The sequence below is a fragment of the Plecotus auritus genome, assembly GCF_963455305.1.
Source record: "Plecotus auritus genome assembly, chromosome: 1".
Lineage (NCBI taxonomy): Eukaryota > Metazoa > Chordata > Mammalia > Chiroptera > Vespertilionidae > Plecotus > Plecotus auritus.
This window is the reverse complement of record NC_137770.1, coordinates 233,270,166-233,290,836: the sequence shown is the minus strand read 5'-3', so window position 1 is coordinate 233,290,836 and position 20,671 is coordinate 233,270,166. Positions and strand designations below refer to the sequence as shown.

The following is a 20,671-nucleotide window of genomic DNA, read 5'->3' as shown; positions in this document are numbered from 1 at the left end:
GCCATGCATCTTGCTTTTTCATGGCACTTTTGTCTTCTAGAACATGGTATAATTTATTTATTCATGTTTATTGCTCCCTTCTCCTGCTAAAATGTAAACTCTGTGAATCAGGGATTTGGTTTGCTCTTTTAGTGTTGTATCCCAACACTAGAATAGAATCTCCCATGTAGTTTGCTTGCAATAAACGTATTTGTTGAATTAATGGATAAGGCAAGTATTTAGTTTTAAAACCAGACTATTTAGACCAGTATTTGTTTAGGTTCTATGCCAAGAGTGTGTTTATTCAGTCTCTAGTTTCATTTCTCTTGGACATAGGTGCATTCTAGAATATTTTAAAGGTACCAGTTGGCAAAAGTTATTTAATTTTAAATTTGTGCACTTGTGTGTATATGTATGTGTGTATGTATAAACATATATACATCCATACAAAATATATTTATGGCATTTATCCTCATCATAATCTATTGAGCATAAACAGATGAAATAAAAATTGTAATTATGAATAAATGGTTACACTAATGCCAGTGAACTGAAGGGTTTTTATCTTTTTTGAACTGGTGGAAATATCTCTTCTTTTCACAGATCTTAAATCTGACCCAGGCTTTGAGGGATGGGAAGAGTCCTGTCCAGCTGGTACAGATGCCTTGTGTGCTTGTGGAACACAGTCCAGGGAGAGCGAAGGGTCGGATTTCCCAGCTCAACACTTCCTTCACCCAGACTTTCCACTGCAGGAAGCCTTTCTTTACCTCCTGGTAGCAGATATAAGACAACCAACTGTGTTGGCATCATTGTGTTGTTAAAATGCTTCAGTTGCCAAAGCCTCAAGTAATACAAGTCTTTAAAAGGTTATGTTTTGAATGTAACCAAAAGTTTACAGTTTTTTGTCCAAATATTAAATTTTTACTTCAGGGAAGAAGTGCTGTATCTCCTGTGTAGTATTTTTGTAGGAAAACTTGTACTTTGTTGTTGATGTTAGTTTAAAAGGTAATTTCATGGTTTACACATTCTGAAATGACTGTAATTACTTTAGAATTCCAAATAGAAAAATAAGGTACTTGTTGACTTTGAATAAAATAACTTTTTATATACTTTTTAAACATTGAGAAGAATGTTCGTGTTAACTCTTCTTACATTATAAAAGGCCTCTGAGTGTAAAACTGCTCTTCTGAACTCTAATCAATTAATTAATAGAAAAACAGGTAAGAATAAAGCAATGCTGCCTTAATTAAAAAGCTGCTATTTTAGAACTTGAATAAGTGCCCCTAAAGTGACCAATGTGAGGGACCAGAAAAGTATATCTTGGTTAGATAATAGATGACCATTTTCTTTTTTGTACTTCAGAATATTTTTGCTCAATTATTTTACTATAGTGAGAAAAAGATCTAAAGTTATCACCTTTAGCCCTAGCCCGTTTGGCTCCGTGGATAGAGCGTCGGCCTGTGGACTGAAGGGTCCTAGGTTCGATTCCGGTCAAGGGCACGTACCTCGATTGCAGGCTCCTCCCAAGCCTGGGCCCTGGTCGGGGTGCGTGCAGGAGGCAACCAATCGATGTGTTTCTCTCGCATCGATATTTCTCTCTGTCTTTTCCTCTCTCTGCCACTCTCTCTAAAAATCAATGGAAAAATATCTTCAAGTGAGGAAATAAAATAAATAAATAAAAATAAAGTGGCTGTGCCATTTAAAAAAATTAAAAAGTGGTACATTATTAAAAAAAAAGATATTACCTTTAAATAATGGAAACACTCAACTGAGACTTGAGGGAAATTATATAAAATTATAGTATTTCATAATATTTTTGAAATTCCAAAGTAGCATTAAAAATTTCTTTTTGTTCTTTGCATCAGATCAATTACATCATAAATTAGTACTACCCCAAAATACTAATCTTGTTTAATTTAGTACTTTGGTTAGTATTAAACTTCACTGAAAATTAAACCATCCCTCAAATTGTGAATCGGATTGTATTTTAGGGGCCTAGGACACAAACTATTAAAAAATAATAGTAGTGTGCCCAGTGTGTGTGGCTTAGTAATTGAACACTGACCTATGAACCAGGTGGACAAGGTTTGATTCCTGGTCAGGGCACATGCCCCGGATTACAGACTCAATCCCCAGTGGGGGGCATGCAGGAGGCAGCCAATCAGTGATTCTCTCTCACCATTGATGTTTCTATCCCTTTCTTCCTCTCCCTGCCTCTCTGAAATCAATAAAAAATATATATTTTTAAATAACAGTAGTGTTTTAAGGGACTTGAAAATCCCAATGTCATAATTACAGTCAAATTTAGAATATCAGCCCTAATTAAAGTGGACCATAACAGGTAATCACAAAATCATTTATATTAGATTTTACATATCAATATGTCTGACATCCTGGGAATTTGTAGCACTTATAACTCACCAAGTGATTTAAATTAAGATGAACCCAATGTGAAGATGTAATTCCAAAGAAGCAGAAGTTTCATTCTCTTCTTCAGGCTCCAAACAAATAACACCACCTCTTGGAAAAAACTGGGTGGTTTGTGGTCGTGGCCATGATGAGTGAGAGTACTGCTGTCCAAGTAGAAGTGTTCTCCTACCTCCCCCCACCCTTCATCATTGAAAGGTTGAGGTGTTGGAAAACTGGAAGCTTAAAGCTCAAGCTACTATCTTTAGATAAATACTACTAATTGAAATGTGCCTTTGAAGATGTGTTCTAAAAGAACTAAGTTGTTATGATGTAGGTACTGCTTTCATAGCACGGTTGTTTTTAATATTTTGAGAATTGCTATATTAATTTTTATAATGAAAACTTTAGTATATTGCTACAGTTTTATATCCTAAAATTAAAACAGTGTGTAAATATTTTTTAATGGTCTGATCAGGCCAGAAAAGTTAAGTTGAAATATTTAAGATGTGATTATAAGTCAGAGTACATTGGTTATATTTTGTGAATTTTCATGAACTTAATTGTTATTTAAATATTGTGTTAACTTTTCAGTGAGTATGTTATAGTGTCAAATGGTAGACTAAAGGGAATAAAAATCATCATTGTCTTAAGGTGAGATTTCTCCTGGTGTATATATTGAATATTTAGAAAGTTTGTGAACACATTTATGTTTGTAAATGATGGCAAACCACCATTTTCTTGCTTTATATCATAGTGGTATAGTTTAATTCTTTGTAATTCCAAAAGGTATATTTAACTGGAACCTTTATAATTGGAGACATTTTAATTTTTATTTAATTATATGCTGCCTTATTCTCCCCCAAATTTGTCAGCAATTGAAGACTGTGGAAACATGATGTTTTACAGACTTGAAAGCAGTTTGATTCACAATTTATTTTTAAACATTTAAAAAACTATACTAATGGAATTAAAACTTTATTTTAAAATGCTGGTGACATGTTACTTGATCAGATTACTTAGTAAGTCCTTTACAGTTATGTGAAGGGACAGGCAGCGTCTTATGTTTTACAGTCTACCTTCTGTCCCGGAGGTGCTGGGGCGCCTGTGCAGAGTGGTGGCGAAGACTCTCAGTGTCCTCTGTTTTCAAGCCTGCGGTGCAGTTAGTTTGGGTCCGTGTGACTGTGTTCTGACCAGTGAGCTGTGGGGACAAGTGATGTGTGGCTTCAGATGAGGCAGTAAAACTCACTGCCATCACAATCAGTGGTCATGACTGAACAGTCTCCCAGCTTCCTGCTTGGCTGTAAACACAGTTAGCAAAATGGAAGCAGCCGGGACCCCGTGAGGCACTGCTTAGAGAGGAGAGCCTGCTGACTTCATTGGACTGACATGAACAAGAAATAAATGTATGTATTTAGTTACTAAACTTTTGAATTTAGTCATTACTAAAGCATAATAGTCTGTCCTGTCCTGGGCATTATAATGTAAACAGAAAAATATAAATCACTTAAAAATAAAAAATCAATTATAGGAGGCAGGATGACAGCAGCAGTGGGTCTCTTTTTAATCTCCTAAATCCCCATGGAGCCATCCTATAGCAAAAGAAAAACAAACACAGTGGCCCCATCTTCACTAAAATTAGATTCTGGACTGTCCCTGTGAATTCTAGAATCTGACTAAAACCATCAATAGCAACAAGATCATGTGGGAACGAGCTTTGAGGAGCAAGCCGAGAAAAAGTAAGGGAGAACTTGAGATGTTTGTAAGAACCAAAGAATCCAGAATTTGGCAATATGTGCTGAGCCCCAAAGGAGGAGTCCACAGTAGTGGTGGCAAGCTCAGCCGGTAGATCCAAAAACCACAATCACAGTTGGGAGAGGGCTGTCCAGCAGTAAATTACTGTGTCCTGGGGAAAGGAGCTGCAGAAAGGTATGAGGGTGCTAGGGCAACCTGGGTCTTCAGGGTTCTCAGAAGCAGCCCTGTGAGCGCACATAGGCCTGCACCAGGGGAAACAGGTATAGAATCCACATTGACAAGGGAAGGATGCTGGGGGTAAAGGTGAGAAGGTTCAGACACTGAATAGAGCAGGACCAAATAAAGTCAGAAAGTACCAAAGACTACACAGAAAACTCTATTATCTAATACTGTTCAGTAACTTAAAGGAGAGAGAACCCTAGAACCACAAAACTGGGAAACTCCTGGCTCACCTCACCTCCTACACAGGAATCTTTGAAAAATAAAGATAAAGCCATGTCACTTAAACATGACCAATACGCTCTTAAAAAAAAACACAGGATAATTTAACACACCCACAGAAAATGAAGATATCCCAGAAACGTTTACAAAGCAGAGGAAAATAATATTTTTTAAAATGCTAAAGGAATTTCAGAAATGATAGAACCTAAGAACAACATAACATCGAAGGTATGAGGCTCAGAAAGTAAGAAATAAAAAATGTCATTATTTATAAACTAGTGGCCCGGTGCATGAAATTCGGGAGGGGGGGTGTCCCTCAGCCTGGCCTGCACCCTCTCCAATCTAGGATGCCTCTCGCAATCTGCCCTGAAGGGGGTTCTGGATCAGGGTGGGGGGGTCCCCTTGGGGGGGCGTGGCCAGCCTGGGTGAGGGGCTGAGGGCTGTTTTCAGACTGACCACACCCCCTTCAGGGTGGGGTTCTCCACTGGGGTCGTGACCGGCTTTGGTGAGGGGCTGATGGCCGTTTGTAGGCTGGCCACACCCCCATCAGGATGAGGGTCCCTGCTGGGGGTGGGGTGGACCTGGGCAAGGGGCTGATCGCCATTTGTAGGCTGGCCACGCCCCCATTGGGGTGAGGGTTCCCCGCTGGGGGGTGTGGCCAGCCTGGGTGAGGGGCTGATGGCCGTTTCCATCTTTGAGGGCCGGGCAGTCAATTAGCATATCCCCTCCTTATTGGCTGTGGGTGCTGCCATCTTTGAGAGTGTGGCAGTCAATTAGCATATTCCCTCTTTATTAGATAGGATGACATAATTACGCATGTAGAAAATTCAAAAGAATCTACTGATAACTCTTAGAATTAATAAGTGAATTTTGTAAGGTTTATATACCAGCAACATTGGTTAGAAAAAGAAAATTTTTAAATATACCATTTATAGCAGCAACAAAACATCAGATTCAATCAAAGATGTGCAAGATTCTTACACCAAACCATGAGTATTGAGAAAATTGCAATAAATATGGACAAGATGCCCACAGTGGTAGATGAGTGTTTTTTATACTCCGTCATTTTCCATGTTTCAATTACTTTGTTAAAAGAATAAGCCTTGCCCTAGCCAGTTTGGCTCAGTGGATTGAGCGTCGGCCCGGACTGAAGGGTCCCAGGTTCGATTCCAGTCAAGGGCACATGCCCAAGTTGTGGGCTCATTCCCCAATGAGGGCATGCAGGAAGCAGCTGATCAATGATTCTCTCTCATTGATGTTTCTCTCCCTCTCCCTTCCTTTCTGAAATCAATAAAAATAAATTAAAAAAAAGAATAAGCCTGTATATGGGAACACATTTACATGAATGTTTTGTTTGCCATCTTTATTAGTTTGCTGGGGCTGCCATAACAAAGTACCACAGACTGAGTTGCTTAACCAACAAATTTGTTTTCTGAGTCTGAAGACTGGGAGTCCAAGGTCAAAGTGCCACAGGGTTGTTTGACCTGCCTCCTTGGTTTACGGAAAGCTCCTTCTCATTGAGTCCTCACCTGGCCTTTTCTCTGTGCACGCACATCCCCGGTGTCTCTCCCTCTTATAAGGACACCAGCTCTAAAGAATTAGGACCCACCCATATAACCTCATTTAACCTTAATTACTTCTTTAAGGGGCCTATCTCCAAAAATAGTCACATTGGCAGTTAGGCCTTCAACATGAATTTTGGGGAGGACACATTTCAGTCCATAACACCTCCCAAAGTAAAAAAATGTAAGCAGCTACATACGCATTCAATGTCTCTAATGTAGCCAAGATCAGCCTCTACCTTAGCCAATACTGCAGTCCAGCCACCTTCTGAGTCATATTCCTAATGGAAGACTGAGGTCATAAGAACACCCACCTGTAAATATTTTCTAAAGTGAAGCCGGAGAGTCTTTCTTTCTAATATTGTGCAGGAGCTTTTCAACCTGGGTTTGTAATAATTATTTTGTCTACGGAGATAATTTGTCTTGCTTACTGCTGGGCTCTTGGTTCTGTTCTATGTAATTGTAAACCAGAGCCTCTCATTTCTCACTTATGGCAGATACATGCATTTGCTTTAGCTAGTTTTCATTTCCTTTATAAAATCCCAGCTTCGGAATGGATAATAGTTGGTGTAATGGTTATAAATCCTTGATTGAATTCAACACATTTATTAGGTACTCACTGTATGCCAGATTCTCCAAAAGGTATCAGAAAGATACAGTTTCAGCTCTTGGATTTACTCTTCAAATGCTGCTCAAAGGGAGAAGGAAAACCTGAAAATGGTATCAAATATTTTCTGTCCGGCTGGTGTGGCTCGGTGGTTGAGCATCGACCTAGGAACTAAAAGGTCATGGCACATACCCAGGTTGTGAGCTCAATCCCCAGTAGGGGGCAAGCAGGAGGCAGGTGATGAATGATTCCCATCATTGATACTTCTATCTATCTATTCCCTGCCCTTCCTCTCTGAAATCAATAAAAAAAATATTTTTAAAAATATATTTTCTAAGAAATAAGGTCTTTCCTGATCTTTGATCATATGTTCTACACCTGCACATTTCTACCTTTGCATTTATTGGGTTTACATTGGCTGGCCAAACCATATAGGTTTCATGTGAACAACTCAATAAAACATTATCTGCAGACTGCATCGTGTGCCCATCATCCCAGCAAACTGCATTATTAATCAGCATCATTTTATTCAATAAGTTTTTGCCTGCTTCAGAAGCCATGTAAAGAGTTCTTTGAGAAAAATCCTTAAGCTTAAAAGGTTTTATTCTACCTCCATGTAATGCAATAGATTTAACTTTTGTCATTTCAAAATACTGTAAACTTACTTATGTTCTAATATTCCTATCTTCAATAAATGGAGCCCTAGCTTGTTTGGCTCAGGGGATAGAGCATCGGCCTGCGGACTGAAGGATTCTGGGTTCGATTCCCATCAAGGCCATGTAGGTTGGTTGCAAGCTCGATCCCGGGTGTGGAAGGCAACCAATCAATGTGTCTCTCTCACATCAATGTTTCTCTATCTCTCTCCCTCCCACTCTCTCTAAAAATGGATGGGAAAAAAATATCTTTGGGTGAGGATTAACAAACAAACAAACAAACAAATAAATAATGGAAGATGTGCCACAATTCTCTTTCAATTAAGAGTTTGAGATTGGAATAGACCTGCTTGTAAGTCCTGGTCCTGCCCCTTACTAGCTCCCTGCCCTTGGTCAGATCTTGCAATCTCCCACATGTAAAATACATGAGCTAATGGTAACTTCAGAGATTTGTACCGAGGATGAAATAAGGTATATTTTGTGAAGAGAGCGTCACAAATTCTGTTGGTTATAGATTCGGTTTCCACCCGAGAAGCTGTCTGTGTGTATTAATGGCACGCTTGGAGTTTCGGTTTTAGATGATGAAATAAGGCATATGTCCGTGTTTCTGAGTTTGGATTATTGCATAAAGGGGATATTTCACATGCAAATTTCTACATTTGATATCGTCTTTCCTGGAGCATGGTGACAGATTTGGAATCGAAAGGCTATTTTAAAGTGTTCTGTTGTATGACATGGGCTGACTTGTGGTTGAGAGGGAAAAGCACCTTAGGTCACCCGGTAACAGTAAGAGACTCCCTGAGAAACGAAGTGACATTTCAAAAGGTTTTTTTGTTCTGAATCCTGGCACCTGGGTCCAGCCTGTTAAATGCTAACATGGCCGTCGGTGACTGTGCCTCTGCCTGGCGGGTTTCTAGAGCTGAAAATGGAAAGCACGTGTTATCAAAAAACAACAAAACAAGAGCAGCCAGTCACTCCATAAGCACAGCAATGTGTTTACTTTTCCTTTGACTCCAGAAGCCTGGCCGCTCCGCAGCTCTGGTTACAGGATTCCCACCTGACAGGCAAGGCTTTAGAAACCCGTGAAAATCAGGTAGCCCCCCCTTTCCAGAAGGTTGTATAAGCATCTCTGGGCTGATCCCTGGCTGCCGGAACTGGTTTAACCAGCTTCAGTGACACTTACGCCTGACCGCCTATCAAGGTGAATAAAACTGCCTTTTATCTCAGTGTGGCTTTGGGAACAATCCAGAAAGCTATTCTACCCTTTAAGTGTTTGTGGGAATTGCAGTACTTAAAGACAATCAGGAACCGCATTGAAACCAAGGTATGTACTGGTTTAAACCAAGGTCGTCACTGCCCTGGCAGTTCCTAAGCAATGTGACATCTGACTACACCTGCTATCCGTTGCTGTCAGTGAGGAGTTGGAAATGCATACTTCTCCAAATCTCCAGCTAAAATGCTGCTCATCTACTGGACAGCATCCATCTGAATATGTTTTGAGGGGCAATATTATTACCTTTAAGTTTTGAAAGTCTGTGGTTCAGAGAGGTCAAGTTGCCGCTGACGCAGAACTTGGTATAATCTAGGAATACAGTAGAAAAGCGTTGACTCGGAATGAAGACATGGAGGAGGGGCAGCAGAATATGCCACTCCTAAATATGCCACTTGAGCATAAGAATTCTATTAAGCAGAATGCAATTGAACATAAGCACATACAAGAAAAGCTCTCTGGCCCTGGCCGGGGAGCTCAGTTGGTTAGACATCGTCCCAATGTATCAAGGTTGCACGTTAGATACCCTGTCAGGACATACACAAGAATCAACCAATGAATGCACAAATAACAACAAATCAATGTCTCTCTCTCTCTCTCCCTTTCTCTCCCTTTCTCTCTCTAAAATCAAACAATAAAATTTTTTATAAAGCAAAAATAAATAAATAAATAAAAGCTTCCTTGCCTAAAAGCAGAACATGATTTGTAAAGATGTCTGCCACCTCCCCTCTCTACCAGGAAGGACAGGAGTTAGTCAGTGGAGACAATTTCAGACCCTCATTAGTCCAGAGAGGACTAGAGGCATCTACACACAAAGTTTGCTAAAACTAACCTTTACCTACCTTTAGTTTCCCCATATATCTGCCTTGCCATAATTTGCCACCCCTAGAATCTCCAAGTCCTTCTCCTTTGCCTTAGCATGTCTCTAAAAATTTATTGGTTTGTGGTTGTTGGTGTTTTTTTTTTCTTCATTAAGATGCTGTATTAGCCCAAGTTCTTATGTCCCTTTGAGTTACTCATCTCTACATGCTCCATGTGTACACTTCAGTTAATCAGCTTCTGTTTTTCTCTCCTATTAATTTATCTTTTGCTAGTGAAATTTAAAGGGTCTCAGTAGGAGAGCCCCAAATGGGTAGAAGAAAAAGATGGAGGGAGGATAGCATGATGATTGACAGGTATAGTTGCAGGAGTAGTAAAGAGAAGGGTTAGTTGTCTTGCTGGGAAAGAGTTTCATGACATATTAGGAGACATTCATCCATCCAATATTATGACTGCAGCCAGAGAACATTAGTCGCCATTCTTGGTCGTGACTGATAGTGATACTGTTGTAATTAACTAATTACCAATAATAGGAAAGGAGCAAAGGGGAGGCTAGACAAATAAGCATGGTCATTTATTTGGGCAGCTTCACCAGGAATCTGCAACTTTGTACTCCCCAGGGAACCACTTGTCTATTCTCTGCAAAACACTGGGGGAAGGGCCTGGACAAAGGGGTAGATGAGCCGTAAAGTCTGGGTGATGTAGGGAAGGTACTTGCCTGTCAGTCTAGCCCAGGTAACCATGGTTGGCTAGAGGGGGCAGGACTAATGCGAGCCCATGAAAATTGGGGAATAATCCCATAGACAAAGGAGCTTGCTCTCTGGGCTCTTGGCACTCTTGGCTCTGAGCTCTTGTGGCTTTCTTGTATTTGCCCGTGTTCTCTCCATAGCCATGTGGCCCTGGACTGATGCAATGGACTGATGGACTGCAGTGGGGAATACAAGCTAACCCAGCCTGATGCTGGATTAGATTGTGCAGACATAGAACAGAAACTCTGGGCAATGTCTTTAATCCTAGCTTTGCTAAAGCCACATCCACACTTCTATGGTGGGACAAAGATGTAGGGAGTGGCTTTAGGGTCAAGCCTTGGACTGACCTGCGGCAGAGCCACATACAAGTCCCAGCGTGGTGGGCAGAGCCCTCCTAGCACAATTAAGCTTGACCTTCTAGTCCTCCCTTGTTCCTAGGTAGCTAATGGGCCGTGGAAGGTGTAGCAAGTGCTGCCAAAACAAAGCTTGAGTAAACATGTTGACCACTCCCCTTGTTTTGCTTTGTGTGCTCTGACTATAAAATAAAGCTTTAGCTTACAGGCTGTGTCACTGTTTCCTCATCCAGGCAGTGACCCACCTAGTCCCAACTGTATTCTCTTGTGTGTCTTCTTTAATCCTTCACCGCCCCTCCTCAGGTTCACCCCAGGCCATACTGGACCCGGTTCAAAAGGGAAATGGGACCTTAGAAATTCAGAGATTTAATTCCATGCAAATAAAAATCACTCAGTCTCCCTTGCAAGTCTCAGAAAATTCTTTTTCTCATGATATGGCAAGAAGCCCACTCCCCCAGCAACCGATAAGGATGAGGAGAGCTCCCACCAATAACAATAGAAGTAACCCCATCTCAAACTGGCTTAAGGAGATAAAGGAATCCATGACTCATAACTGAAAACAGGAGGCATGGCCGGATCTAGGTACTCCCATGGTATCTCACACATTCCTGTCTCCTAGTTCTGCCTTTTTCTTATTGACTTCTGGCTAAGGCAGGGGCTCCTGAAGTTTCTGGAAACACTGCCACCAGCCACTTGGTTATCCCAGTGAAGAATGCTTCTGTGATAGATTGTGTCACTGGCCCCAATTCTTCACCCCTTCCTGTGTGAGATACCATGGGAGTACCTAGATCCGGCCATGCCTCCTGTTTTCAGTTACGAGTCATGGATTCCTTTATCTCCTTAAGCCAGTTTGAGATGGGGTTCTTGCCAACTCATGTACCTGCAGTGCGTGGCCATGAGACTTGCTCCAGCCAAAAGAATGAGGTAGAAGTGACAGTGGCAGCTCCAAGCCTAGGCCTGCAGAAGTTTGCCTGTGTCTCCTAGCTCTCCCGTGCTTCTACCATCTCTATGAGAAAGATGTGCCCAGGTGGACCCCTGGTTCTAGGAGGAGTATTTTAGTTCACAGCCTGGGTAGCTGAAACACAAGATAAATTTATTGCTCATAGTTCTGAAGTCCAAGATCAGGGTGCCAGCAAGGTTGGATAAGGGCTCTCACTGGGTGACATACTTCTCTGTGTATCCTCACATAGTGAAAGGGAGTAGGGAGCTTTCTGGGGTCCCTTTTAAGGACACTAAACCTATTTATGGAGGCTCTAATCACCTCTCAAAGATTCTACGTACTAATACTCTCATCTTTGGGGAGTAGGGATTTCAACATATGAATTTGAGGGTGACACACACATTCAGTCCATTTCAAGGAGCATGAGAGACACAAGGAGCAGAGCTGAGTTATCCCAGCCAAGGTGAACCTGGACCATCCCCCCACTAGATGCATGCCTTAACCCACAAAAGACTGAAGAGCTGAACCCCTCAGGCCCATGATAAATCAATATTATGGATGCCACAGAGATGACAAACAGCCATCGCTGTTTGCTTCACCCTGGATACTCCTTGAAACCACACCCCACCCAATTTACAACCCTACCCAAGCTGTGCTCAGTGGCTTTTGCATATGAATGGCCTGTCCTTTCTCAGCCTAAAACCTGTCAAACTGCAGCTGGGTCAGAGTGCCCCAAAGCTATCTAAAGAAGGCAAAGGCTAGCACTGCAGCAGCCTGCCTTGCTTCACAGCTGGGCCTCATCTGGGCACTTCCAAACCCCATACAAAGAGGAGGAATCTTCAGATCTCTCTCTAGCTCTTGCTGGGTGGCCCCAAGCAGTGGCCGACTTTGCACCTCCTTGGAGATCCAAGAGCCAGTGAACCCAGTGGTCAGTGTGAGACCATACCAGATTACAACTCTTCACATCCATAAGTGACACACTCAAGGGGCAGACTCAGTGAGCACCAAGGCCCCACTGAAGCAAGTCCTGCCCCATAAGGGTGTCTCCTGCACAGCAGCTCTTCCACTATAGACACAGATGGTCCTCACAGCCAATTGGCCTGGAGGTAAACAAACACAAGGAAGCAGCCAAAATGCGGAGACAAAGAAACGTGTCACAAATGAAAGAAATGGAAAAAAGCAAACTACTGGATATAGAATTCAAAACCACAGTTATAAGGTTACTCAAGAATCTTCTAGAAAGCTCCAAGAAACTTAGTGAGACCTTCAAGGATCTTAGTGAGAATGCCAAAAAATGGAAAAGGACCAGTCAGAAATTAAGCATACACTGACTGAAATAAACAATAATACACTGTGATTCAATAGCAGAGTAGAAGATCCCAAGAATCAAGTCAAAGATTTGAAATACAAGGAAGCAGAAAACACCCAACCAGACGAGCAAAAAGAAAAAGGAATCCAAAAATATGAAGATAGTGTAAGGAGCCTCTGGGACAACTTCAAGCGTACCAACATCCAAATTATGGGGGTGCCAGAAGAAGACAGCGAGTAAGATATTGAAAACCTATTTGAAGAAATAATGACCGAAAACTTCCCCCACCTGGTGAAAGAAATAGACTTACAAGTCCAGGAAGCCCACAGAACCCCAAACAAGAGGAATCCAAAGACGACCACACCAAGACACATCATAATTAAAATGCCAAGAGCAAAAGACAAAGAGAGAATATTAAAAGGAGCAAGAGAAAAACAGTTAGTTACCTACAAGGGAGTACCCATACGACTGTCAGCTGATTTCTCAACAGAAACTATGCAGGCCAGAAGGGAGTGGCAAGAGATATTCAAAGTGATGAATAGCAAGAACCTACAACCAAGATTACTCTACCCAGCAAAGCTCTCATTTAGAATGGAAGGGCAGATAAAGAGCTTCACAGACAAGAAAAAGCTAAAGGAGTTCATCACCACCAAACCAGTATTATATGAAACTAGTAGCCCTGCGCATGAATCCACGCACCAGTAGCTCGCTGCCACCCTCCTGTAGTTCCCCTGCCCCCCTCTCCCTGTCCCCCCTCATAGCTTGCTGCCCTGTCCCCTCCTGTAGCTCTCTGGCACCCGCCCACTTGTAGCTCACTGCCCCACCCTCCTGCTGATCCGTGATCTGATCGTTACTCGATTGTAACGTGTAATGACCATTTGCTTATTACATTTTTATTATATAGGATGCTAAAGGGTATTCTTTAAGAAGAGGAAGAAGAAAAAAAAGGTAAAGATAAAAAATTATGAACAAAGTGACAACAAATACATATCTATCAACAAGTGAATCTAAAAATCAAATGAATAAAAAATCTGATGAATAGAATAAACTGGTAAATGTAATACAATCAGGGGCATGGGAATGGAGTGGACTGACAATTCTCGGGGGGAAGGGGATGTGGGGGGTGCGGGAAGAGATGGGGCAAAGATCTTATATGCATGTATGCAGTACCTATGGATACGGACAGTGGGGTGGCGAGGGCCTGGGGTGGGGTGAGAACAGAGTGGAGGGAGCTATGGGGGGAAAAAAGAGGGACATCTGTAATAATCTGAACAATAAAGATTAAAAAAAAAGAAACTTTCTTTATAATGTATTGCTCATATTCAAGACTCTTCAGTAAACATTCAACATATACTACATACACATGTCTGAATACAGGTGAGATTCATTTTTCTTGAAATTATCCCTCAGAAAAGAGAGAACTGCCTTCTTTTTGAAACATTCCAAATCTCTCACACTAAGAGATTTACCTTACCTGGACAAACCTTGTTGGACTTTTACTGTAAAGGCTGCAAATCCATATTGGTTTGGGCTGCTTATAGAGTTCATCTCAGAGTCAGAATTATTTAAGAGAGAATAAGACATTGCAGGGGGAGGAGTGGTTGAAGGTGGAAGAGGGCATAGAGGGGATAAATGGTGATGGGAAAAATAAAATAAATAAAAACAAACAAACAAAAAGGAGAATAAGAAAATATAGATTCAGTAAATTTTTTTTTTGGTAGCATGATTTTGTGAATTCAATTGCAAGCTTTGTTAAACAAGTCTTTTAAAGATTACAAATCAGTACTTATTGATTAAATTTTTTAAATAGAAGTATTAATGTTAATGACCAAGGGTAGTTAGGTCTTGAGATCAAATTTTCTAAAGTATCTTTAGACACGGGTCCAGAAAGTTCCCTATCCTGAAGATGTAGACAAGCCAATAACTGGTGCTGGACAAACAAAGGGGAATTGTCATGCTAAAACCAGGTGCTACAGGTGCAGGTGAAGGATTTGAGTGAAACGGTTGCATGAAATGCACTTGGAAAAGAGCAATATTTCTAAATTAATACACCATGGTAGTAAATGTGTGAGTTTAAATACGGAAAGTACAACCAATTTTTTACTATAAGGAGATTTATTTGTTTCATCTGTAACCATACGTGTGTGCTTACTGCAGCTATAGAAGTCTTGAATTTGGATAAATTGATTCCTCCCACTTTATTATTATTATTCAAAATTGTTTTAGCTATTCTAGTTCCCTTGCCTTTTCATATTTCAGAATAATATGGCCTATAGCTACAAAAGTCTGACTGAGATTTTGATAGAAGTGAAACTAAACCTATATCTCCCCTAGACTTGGGGAGAACTGACATTTTTACTATATTGAGTCCTTTAATCTACGAACAGAGTATGTCTCTACATTTATTTAGATTTTCTTTGATTTTTTAATCAGCATTTTGTGGTTTTCAGCATACAAGTCCTGTGTACACGTTTTGTTAGACATATGTAAAACCCAACTATTTCATTTATTTGAGTGGTTGTAAATGGTGTTCTATTTTAAATTTTGGTGTTCTGGTGATCTTTGCTAGTATATAGAAGTACAATAGATTTTTGTATGTTTATCTGGTATCCTGCAACCTTGTTGAACTCAGTTTAAACTAGAGTCATTTTTGTAGATTCCTTGGGATGGTCTGTAGACAATCATGTCAGATGCAAATAGGGACAGTTTTATTTCTTTACAATATATACATGTCAATGGATGTGCAACGATAACGTGCAACTATAAACATTGTCCAACGGGTAGAAGATGATACTGCGCCTCCAACTTTGAAAAGAGGGTGGGTTCACGAAGGGCAGAGACTTTAGCTATTTCTATTGTCAACTGCTGTTGGTGGTGATGCTGCCTTTGGGACTTAAACCCGACCAAATCTTTGCTCTGAAGAGTCATTTCATTTCCTGCCTGTGTTCTGAATGAAAGGAGGGTACTTGCAGGTGCTAAGAAGTTCGGCAGAAAATAGAGGAACTTATTGCACAGGTCCACAAGTTGCCTGCGAGTCGTAGCCTTCGTTGCCCAGGACTGTTTGGCAGGGCAGCCCAGCGTCGACAGCTTTTGCGGGAGTCTCGCCTCGCGGCCGCAGCTCCTCCTAGGCGCGCGGGGGCGCTGTGAGTCTCTGCCGGTCGTGGCGACGCTCTTTCTCCGCCTCCTTAGTGGTTGGACGGAAGCTCTCGGGACGGCGGCGGGAAGATGGCGGCTCTCAGGGCCACGCTGGGAGCCGGGGAGGCAGAGGGGAGCGCGAGCAGCCCGGGCAGCTCGGGAGTGGAGGTGGTGTTTTCCTCCGACCCTGCCATCCCTGCCCCGCGGTGCCCTCACGGTGGGTCCGCGTTTGGGCTCAGCCTGGCTGCCGGGCGCCTGAGGGCGAGCGTTAGCCTGAGTTTCCAGGGGGCGTTTAGGGCTCCCGGGTTTTCATCAACCTTTCTCCCTCACCGTGTGTGATGCCTAGAAAACACCCCTTCCTCGGGAAGTTGTGGTTTTCAACTTACTTAAGAAACCGTTATTAAAAAGTCCCACTGTTGTGGTTTTGGCTCCACGGCTGTTATCTCTCTATTTTAAGGAAATAGGCAGAGGCTAGGCAAAGGGGATGCGTGTTATCGAGTAATCCCCATCACCAAGTACTTGGGGGTTTCATTTGTTGATTTACTACCTTTTCAGTAAAAAAAGAAAAAAAAAAGTTAGAACGATAGAGTGAATTCTTGCGAAGTGGGGGTGTGTCCAGCTCTCAAAGCCCAGATTTCCCCGGGAAGGGTCACTGCAGGCCGGCGGGGCCAGGTGCTCGGTTCCCTGGACGCCCTGTCTCAGGGCCCAGGCCGTTCACCTCGTGGACGGCAGCTCTGCTAACAGTGGCATTTTATTCCTGGAGAGGCCCGTTTTCAAAACTGATTTCCTCAGTAAATCACTAAAGTAGTGGATTTAATGATGATAAAGCCGTAGTTTAGTTAAGGGCGGTGAAAACCAGGAACTTGATGCACGTGACTGTTGTTTGACCTGTTTTTTTCCTGTGCTGGAACTAGGTCCCACGCTTTTGTTTGTAAAGGTGAGCCAAGGGAAAGAAGACACGCGGAGGTTTTATGCCTGCTCGGCCTGTCGAGATAGAAAAGATTGTAATTTTTTCCAATGGGAAGATGAAAAGGTATATTAACTTTTTGGAAGTAGATATTTTTAGTTTTTGATGTATGTGACATCTTTGAGAATGAATGAGATAAATCTTTCAAGAGTTGAAGATACCGTGTGGTTTGTAAGACAGGTTCATACTCTGAATTTACTTGGATCACTGATGTCTGAAACTACTGTCTCAAAGACTTAGTTCCCATTAAGACCTTCTGAGGTGTTGGTATTGGGTTTGCAAATACATATTTCTCCCCTAAAGAGTTTAGGTCACGATCATTCCAAAAAGTGTTTTTAGAAAAACACCTTTTTTAAAACATTTGCATTGAGCATCCTTTATACAGCTACTGGATGACAGATGAAGGCACTTGGAGAAATAGTTATGAGCTGGGTATCCTCTTGGACTCAGCTCCTATTAAAGTTTCTGAAAGTGTTGACTAGAATATTTCAGCTTTGGCAGGTTTCTTAGAAAACAGTCTTGTATATTACTCTTCTGCAGACCTGCTAAGATCACCACATGAGAGCTAATCAGTGTGCTCTGCTACTTCACACTACTCTAGAATTTTTCCAGTTTAATGTTTTGGTGTGCTGTGGTTCCTGCCCGCCCCCGAAATGAATGCTTGTTTACAACTTTGAGCTTCTTGAATTTCTGGCTGTTTGATGTCAGAATGGGATCCCAATTTCTCCAGCATGGTAGCAAGTTTGATGACATATTAAGTGGATTTTGTATCTCAGTTGTCAGGTGCTAGACTTGCTGCCCGAGAAGCTCATAACCGAAGTTGCCAGCCTCCTCTCTCACGAATGCAGTGTGTGCAAAGGTACTGATGTGCTGTCGTTTTTATTGTCCTGTTTGTTTGTTTTTTATCTGTGCCTTTAAGTTTAATTAATTACTTCTATTGTGGTAAAAATATTTATGTTACATAAAATTTACCAATTCAGCAGCATTACATACATTCACAATGTTGTGCAACCATCACTGCTATTTCCAAAACCCTTTCATCACCCCAAATAGAAACTTGGTCACCATTAAGCAGTAACTCTATTCCACCTGTCCCCCAATCTCTGGTCACCTCTAATCTATTTGTCTCCATGAATTTGACTGTTCTAGGTCCCTCTGATGAATGAAATCATCAATATTTGTCCTTTATGTCTGGCTTATTTCACCTAGCATAATATTTTCAAGACTTATCCATGTTGTAGCATGTGTTAGAATTTCATCCTTTTTATAGCTGAACTAGTGGCATGGTGCACAAATTCGTGCACATTGAAAGGAAATTAATTAGAAGAAGTATTTTATCACTATTCGCCCTTTCTCTATAATAGAAGTGTCAATCAAATTCACGATCAACAATGACAGATCGAATGACATGTGTGTGATTGGCACCAGCGAGAGCTTTATATATATCGTGCATGTGAGAGTCAACTTAGCCTTTCATATATATAGAATAAACTTGCTTAATTAGACCTGCTTTAAACTTTTTCCAGCCCAGTGAAGCGCCCCAACTTCTCTTTCAGGTAATTGTCAGCAACACAGCAGTAAATATCAACACGAAGCATATTATTATTGTAGATCATGCAGGGAGAATAAAGGGTAAAATATTTAACTGTAGCAGTGTTTGACTGTATTCTGTGTAGTGAGAAAAACTGAAGTCATTTTAAAGGTCCACCATTTTTTACTTCTTTTCAGTCAGGTCAAGTTTCTAAGCTTGCTAAATCTCCTCTAAGCTTTCTAAATCTCTGTTTTCCGGCTAATGAAAAGAAAATACGATTCTGCTAGGTCTCCTATCTACCTACTCCAGGACTTCTGTGAGGATCAAATGAGATGAGGCATGGGAAAATGCTTCACAGACATTTGGTTAAACTGTAAAATGTTCCCACCTGGCTATAAAGCAAGTTGTGTTCCTGGGCTGAAGAAACTGCAAGGAGGCTAGTCGCTAGGAAGAGGAAGCCAGGTATTGCTACGTGATGTCATTACCTGGTGCCCATAGCGACTGTTTCTGGGCTGGGCTGGGCTGTGGGCCGCATTTTGTGTCATGGGGTCTTGGCGGCGTTGGCTGCGATTTGGTGGGCTCCTGCTCTGGGGTGGTGGCGGGGCCTGTGTTCCACTTGGGGGAAGCCGAGTGTTGCTTTGTGGGTGCCAAGTCTGCAGTGCCATTTCTCTACATGGCCAGTGTGCATCATGGCAGCTCCTGCATTGAGCATCTGCCTCCTGGTGGTCAGTGCACGTCATAGCGACCGGTCGGAAGGACACTTAGCATATTAGCCTTTTATATATATAGATAGTATTCTATTGTATGTGTATACCACACTTTATTTATTCACCTATCAATGGACACTTGGGTGTTTCCACATTTTGGCTATTTTAAATAGTGCCACAGTGCACAGTGGTGTATAAATATCTGTTTGAATCCCTGTTTTCAGGTCTTTGGCATATATCAGTGGTCGGCAAGCTCATTTGTCAACAGAGCCAAATATCAACAGTACAATGATTGAAATTTCTTTTGAGAGCCAAATTTTTAAAATTTAAACTTCTTCTAACACCACTTCTTCAAAATAGACTCGCCCAGGCCATGGTATTTTGTGGAAGAGCCATGTTCAAGGGGCCAAAGAGCCGCAGTTTGCCGACCATGGGCATATATACCTAGGAGTTGAACTACTGGATCATAAGGTAATACTATGTTTAGTTTTTGGAGGATCCGCCAAACTGTTTTCCATAGTGGCTGCACCATTTTACACTCCCACCAGCAATATGTGAGGGTTCCAGTTTCTCCACGTCCTTGTCAGCACGTATTTTCTGCTTTGTTTTAGTCTTTTATTATAGCCATCCTAGCAAATGTGAAGTGGTATGTCATTTTGGTGTTAATTTTTTATTTTCCTATACTCATAATGTTGATCATCTTTTCATATGTTTTTGTGGGGGCTCTTTGCTTATCTTCCTTAGAAAAAATGTCTATTCAATTCTTTTGTCAATTTTTAAAATGGTTTTCTTTTGGTTGTTGAGTCACAGGAGTTCTTTATATGCTTAATCATTCACCCTTATTTGATGATTTGTGAATATTTTTTTCCATTCTTTAGTTTGTCTTTTTACTTTCTTGATGATGTCCTTTGATACACAAGGGTTTTTAAAAACGTTGACAAAGTCGAACTTATCAAATTTTTCTTTTGTTGCTTGTGTTTTTGGTAGCAAAGCTAAGAATTCATTGCTAAATACAAAACCATGAAGATTTCCTATAATGATTCTGTTTTGAAATACTAAACAAACCATTTTTTAAAAAATAACTGTAAACACCTGTTTTTAAATATCTCCACTGTAAAATGTTTTATTGGGTGAACTGGAATTGAGCCAGAGATTTAATTCTTTGGCAAACCTGAGAAAAGAGTTCATCCCTCTTCTATGTGCTCTCTGTGTTGGGAGAAGCTCCTAAAAATTCCGTGTTCCAAGTTGCTGATGACAAGTAGGTTTTCACTCTGATGGCTACTCCTTCTGGCTATCTGGGCTGCTGTTTGAAGGCTTCCGAGGTCTTATCCAGGCTAAGTGGAAAGGCTTACTGGGATCTATTAAAAATGTCTTCCTATGCTTCTTAGTAGATTTTAAAGTCATTTGATGGAGGAGGCTTTTTAAAAGATAAATGGGTTGCCTCTTAACTAAAGTACTTAATCAGTGATGTCTACTTAATGTATAAGA

The 20,671-nt window shown here is 41.3% G+C and overlaps 2 protein-coding genes across 2 annotated transcripts in view; both read left to right on the top strand.

Moving 5' to 3' along the window:
* The window catches only part of PI4K2B (phosphatidylinositol 4-kinase type 2 beta), a 31,320-nt gene extending 27,939 nt beyond the window's left edge, over window positions 1–3,381 (top strand). The window contains exon 10 of the mRNA XM_080641224.1: window positions 583–3,381. Within this exon, the coding sequence (XP_080497350.1) occupies window positions 583–756 (174 nt within the window). The 3' untranslated portion in view covers window positions 757–3,381. The remainder of the gene's footprint in view (window positions 1–582) is intronic.
* Window positions 3,382–16,065: 12,684 nt separating this feature from the next.
* The window catches only part of ZCCHC4 (zinc finger CCHC-type containing 4), a 43,931-nt gene continuing 39,325 nt past the window's right edge, over window positions 16,066–20,671 (top strand). The window contains 3 exon segments of the mRNA XM_080649627.1: window positions 16,066–16,195; window positions 16,893–17,011; window positions 17,722–17,804. Of these exon segments, the coding sequence (XP_080505753.1) occupies window positions 16,069–16,195; window positions 16,893–17,011; window positions 17,722–17,804 (329 nt within the window). The 5' untranslated portion in view covers window positions 16,066–16,068.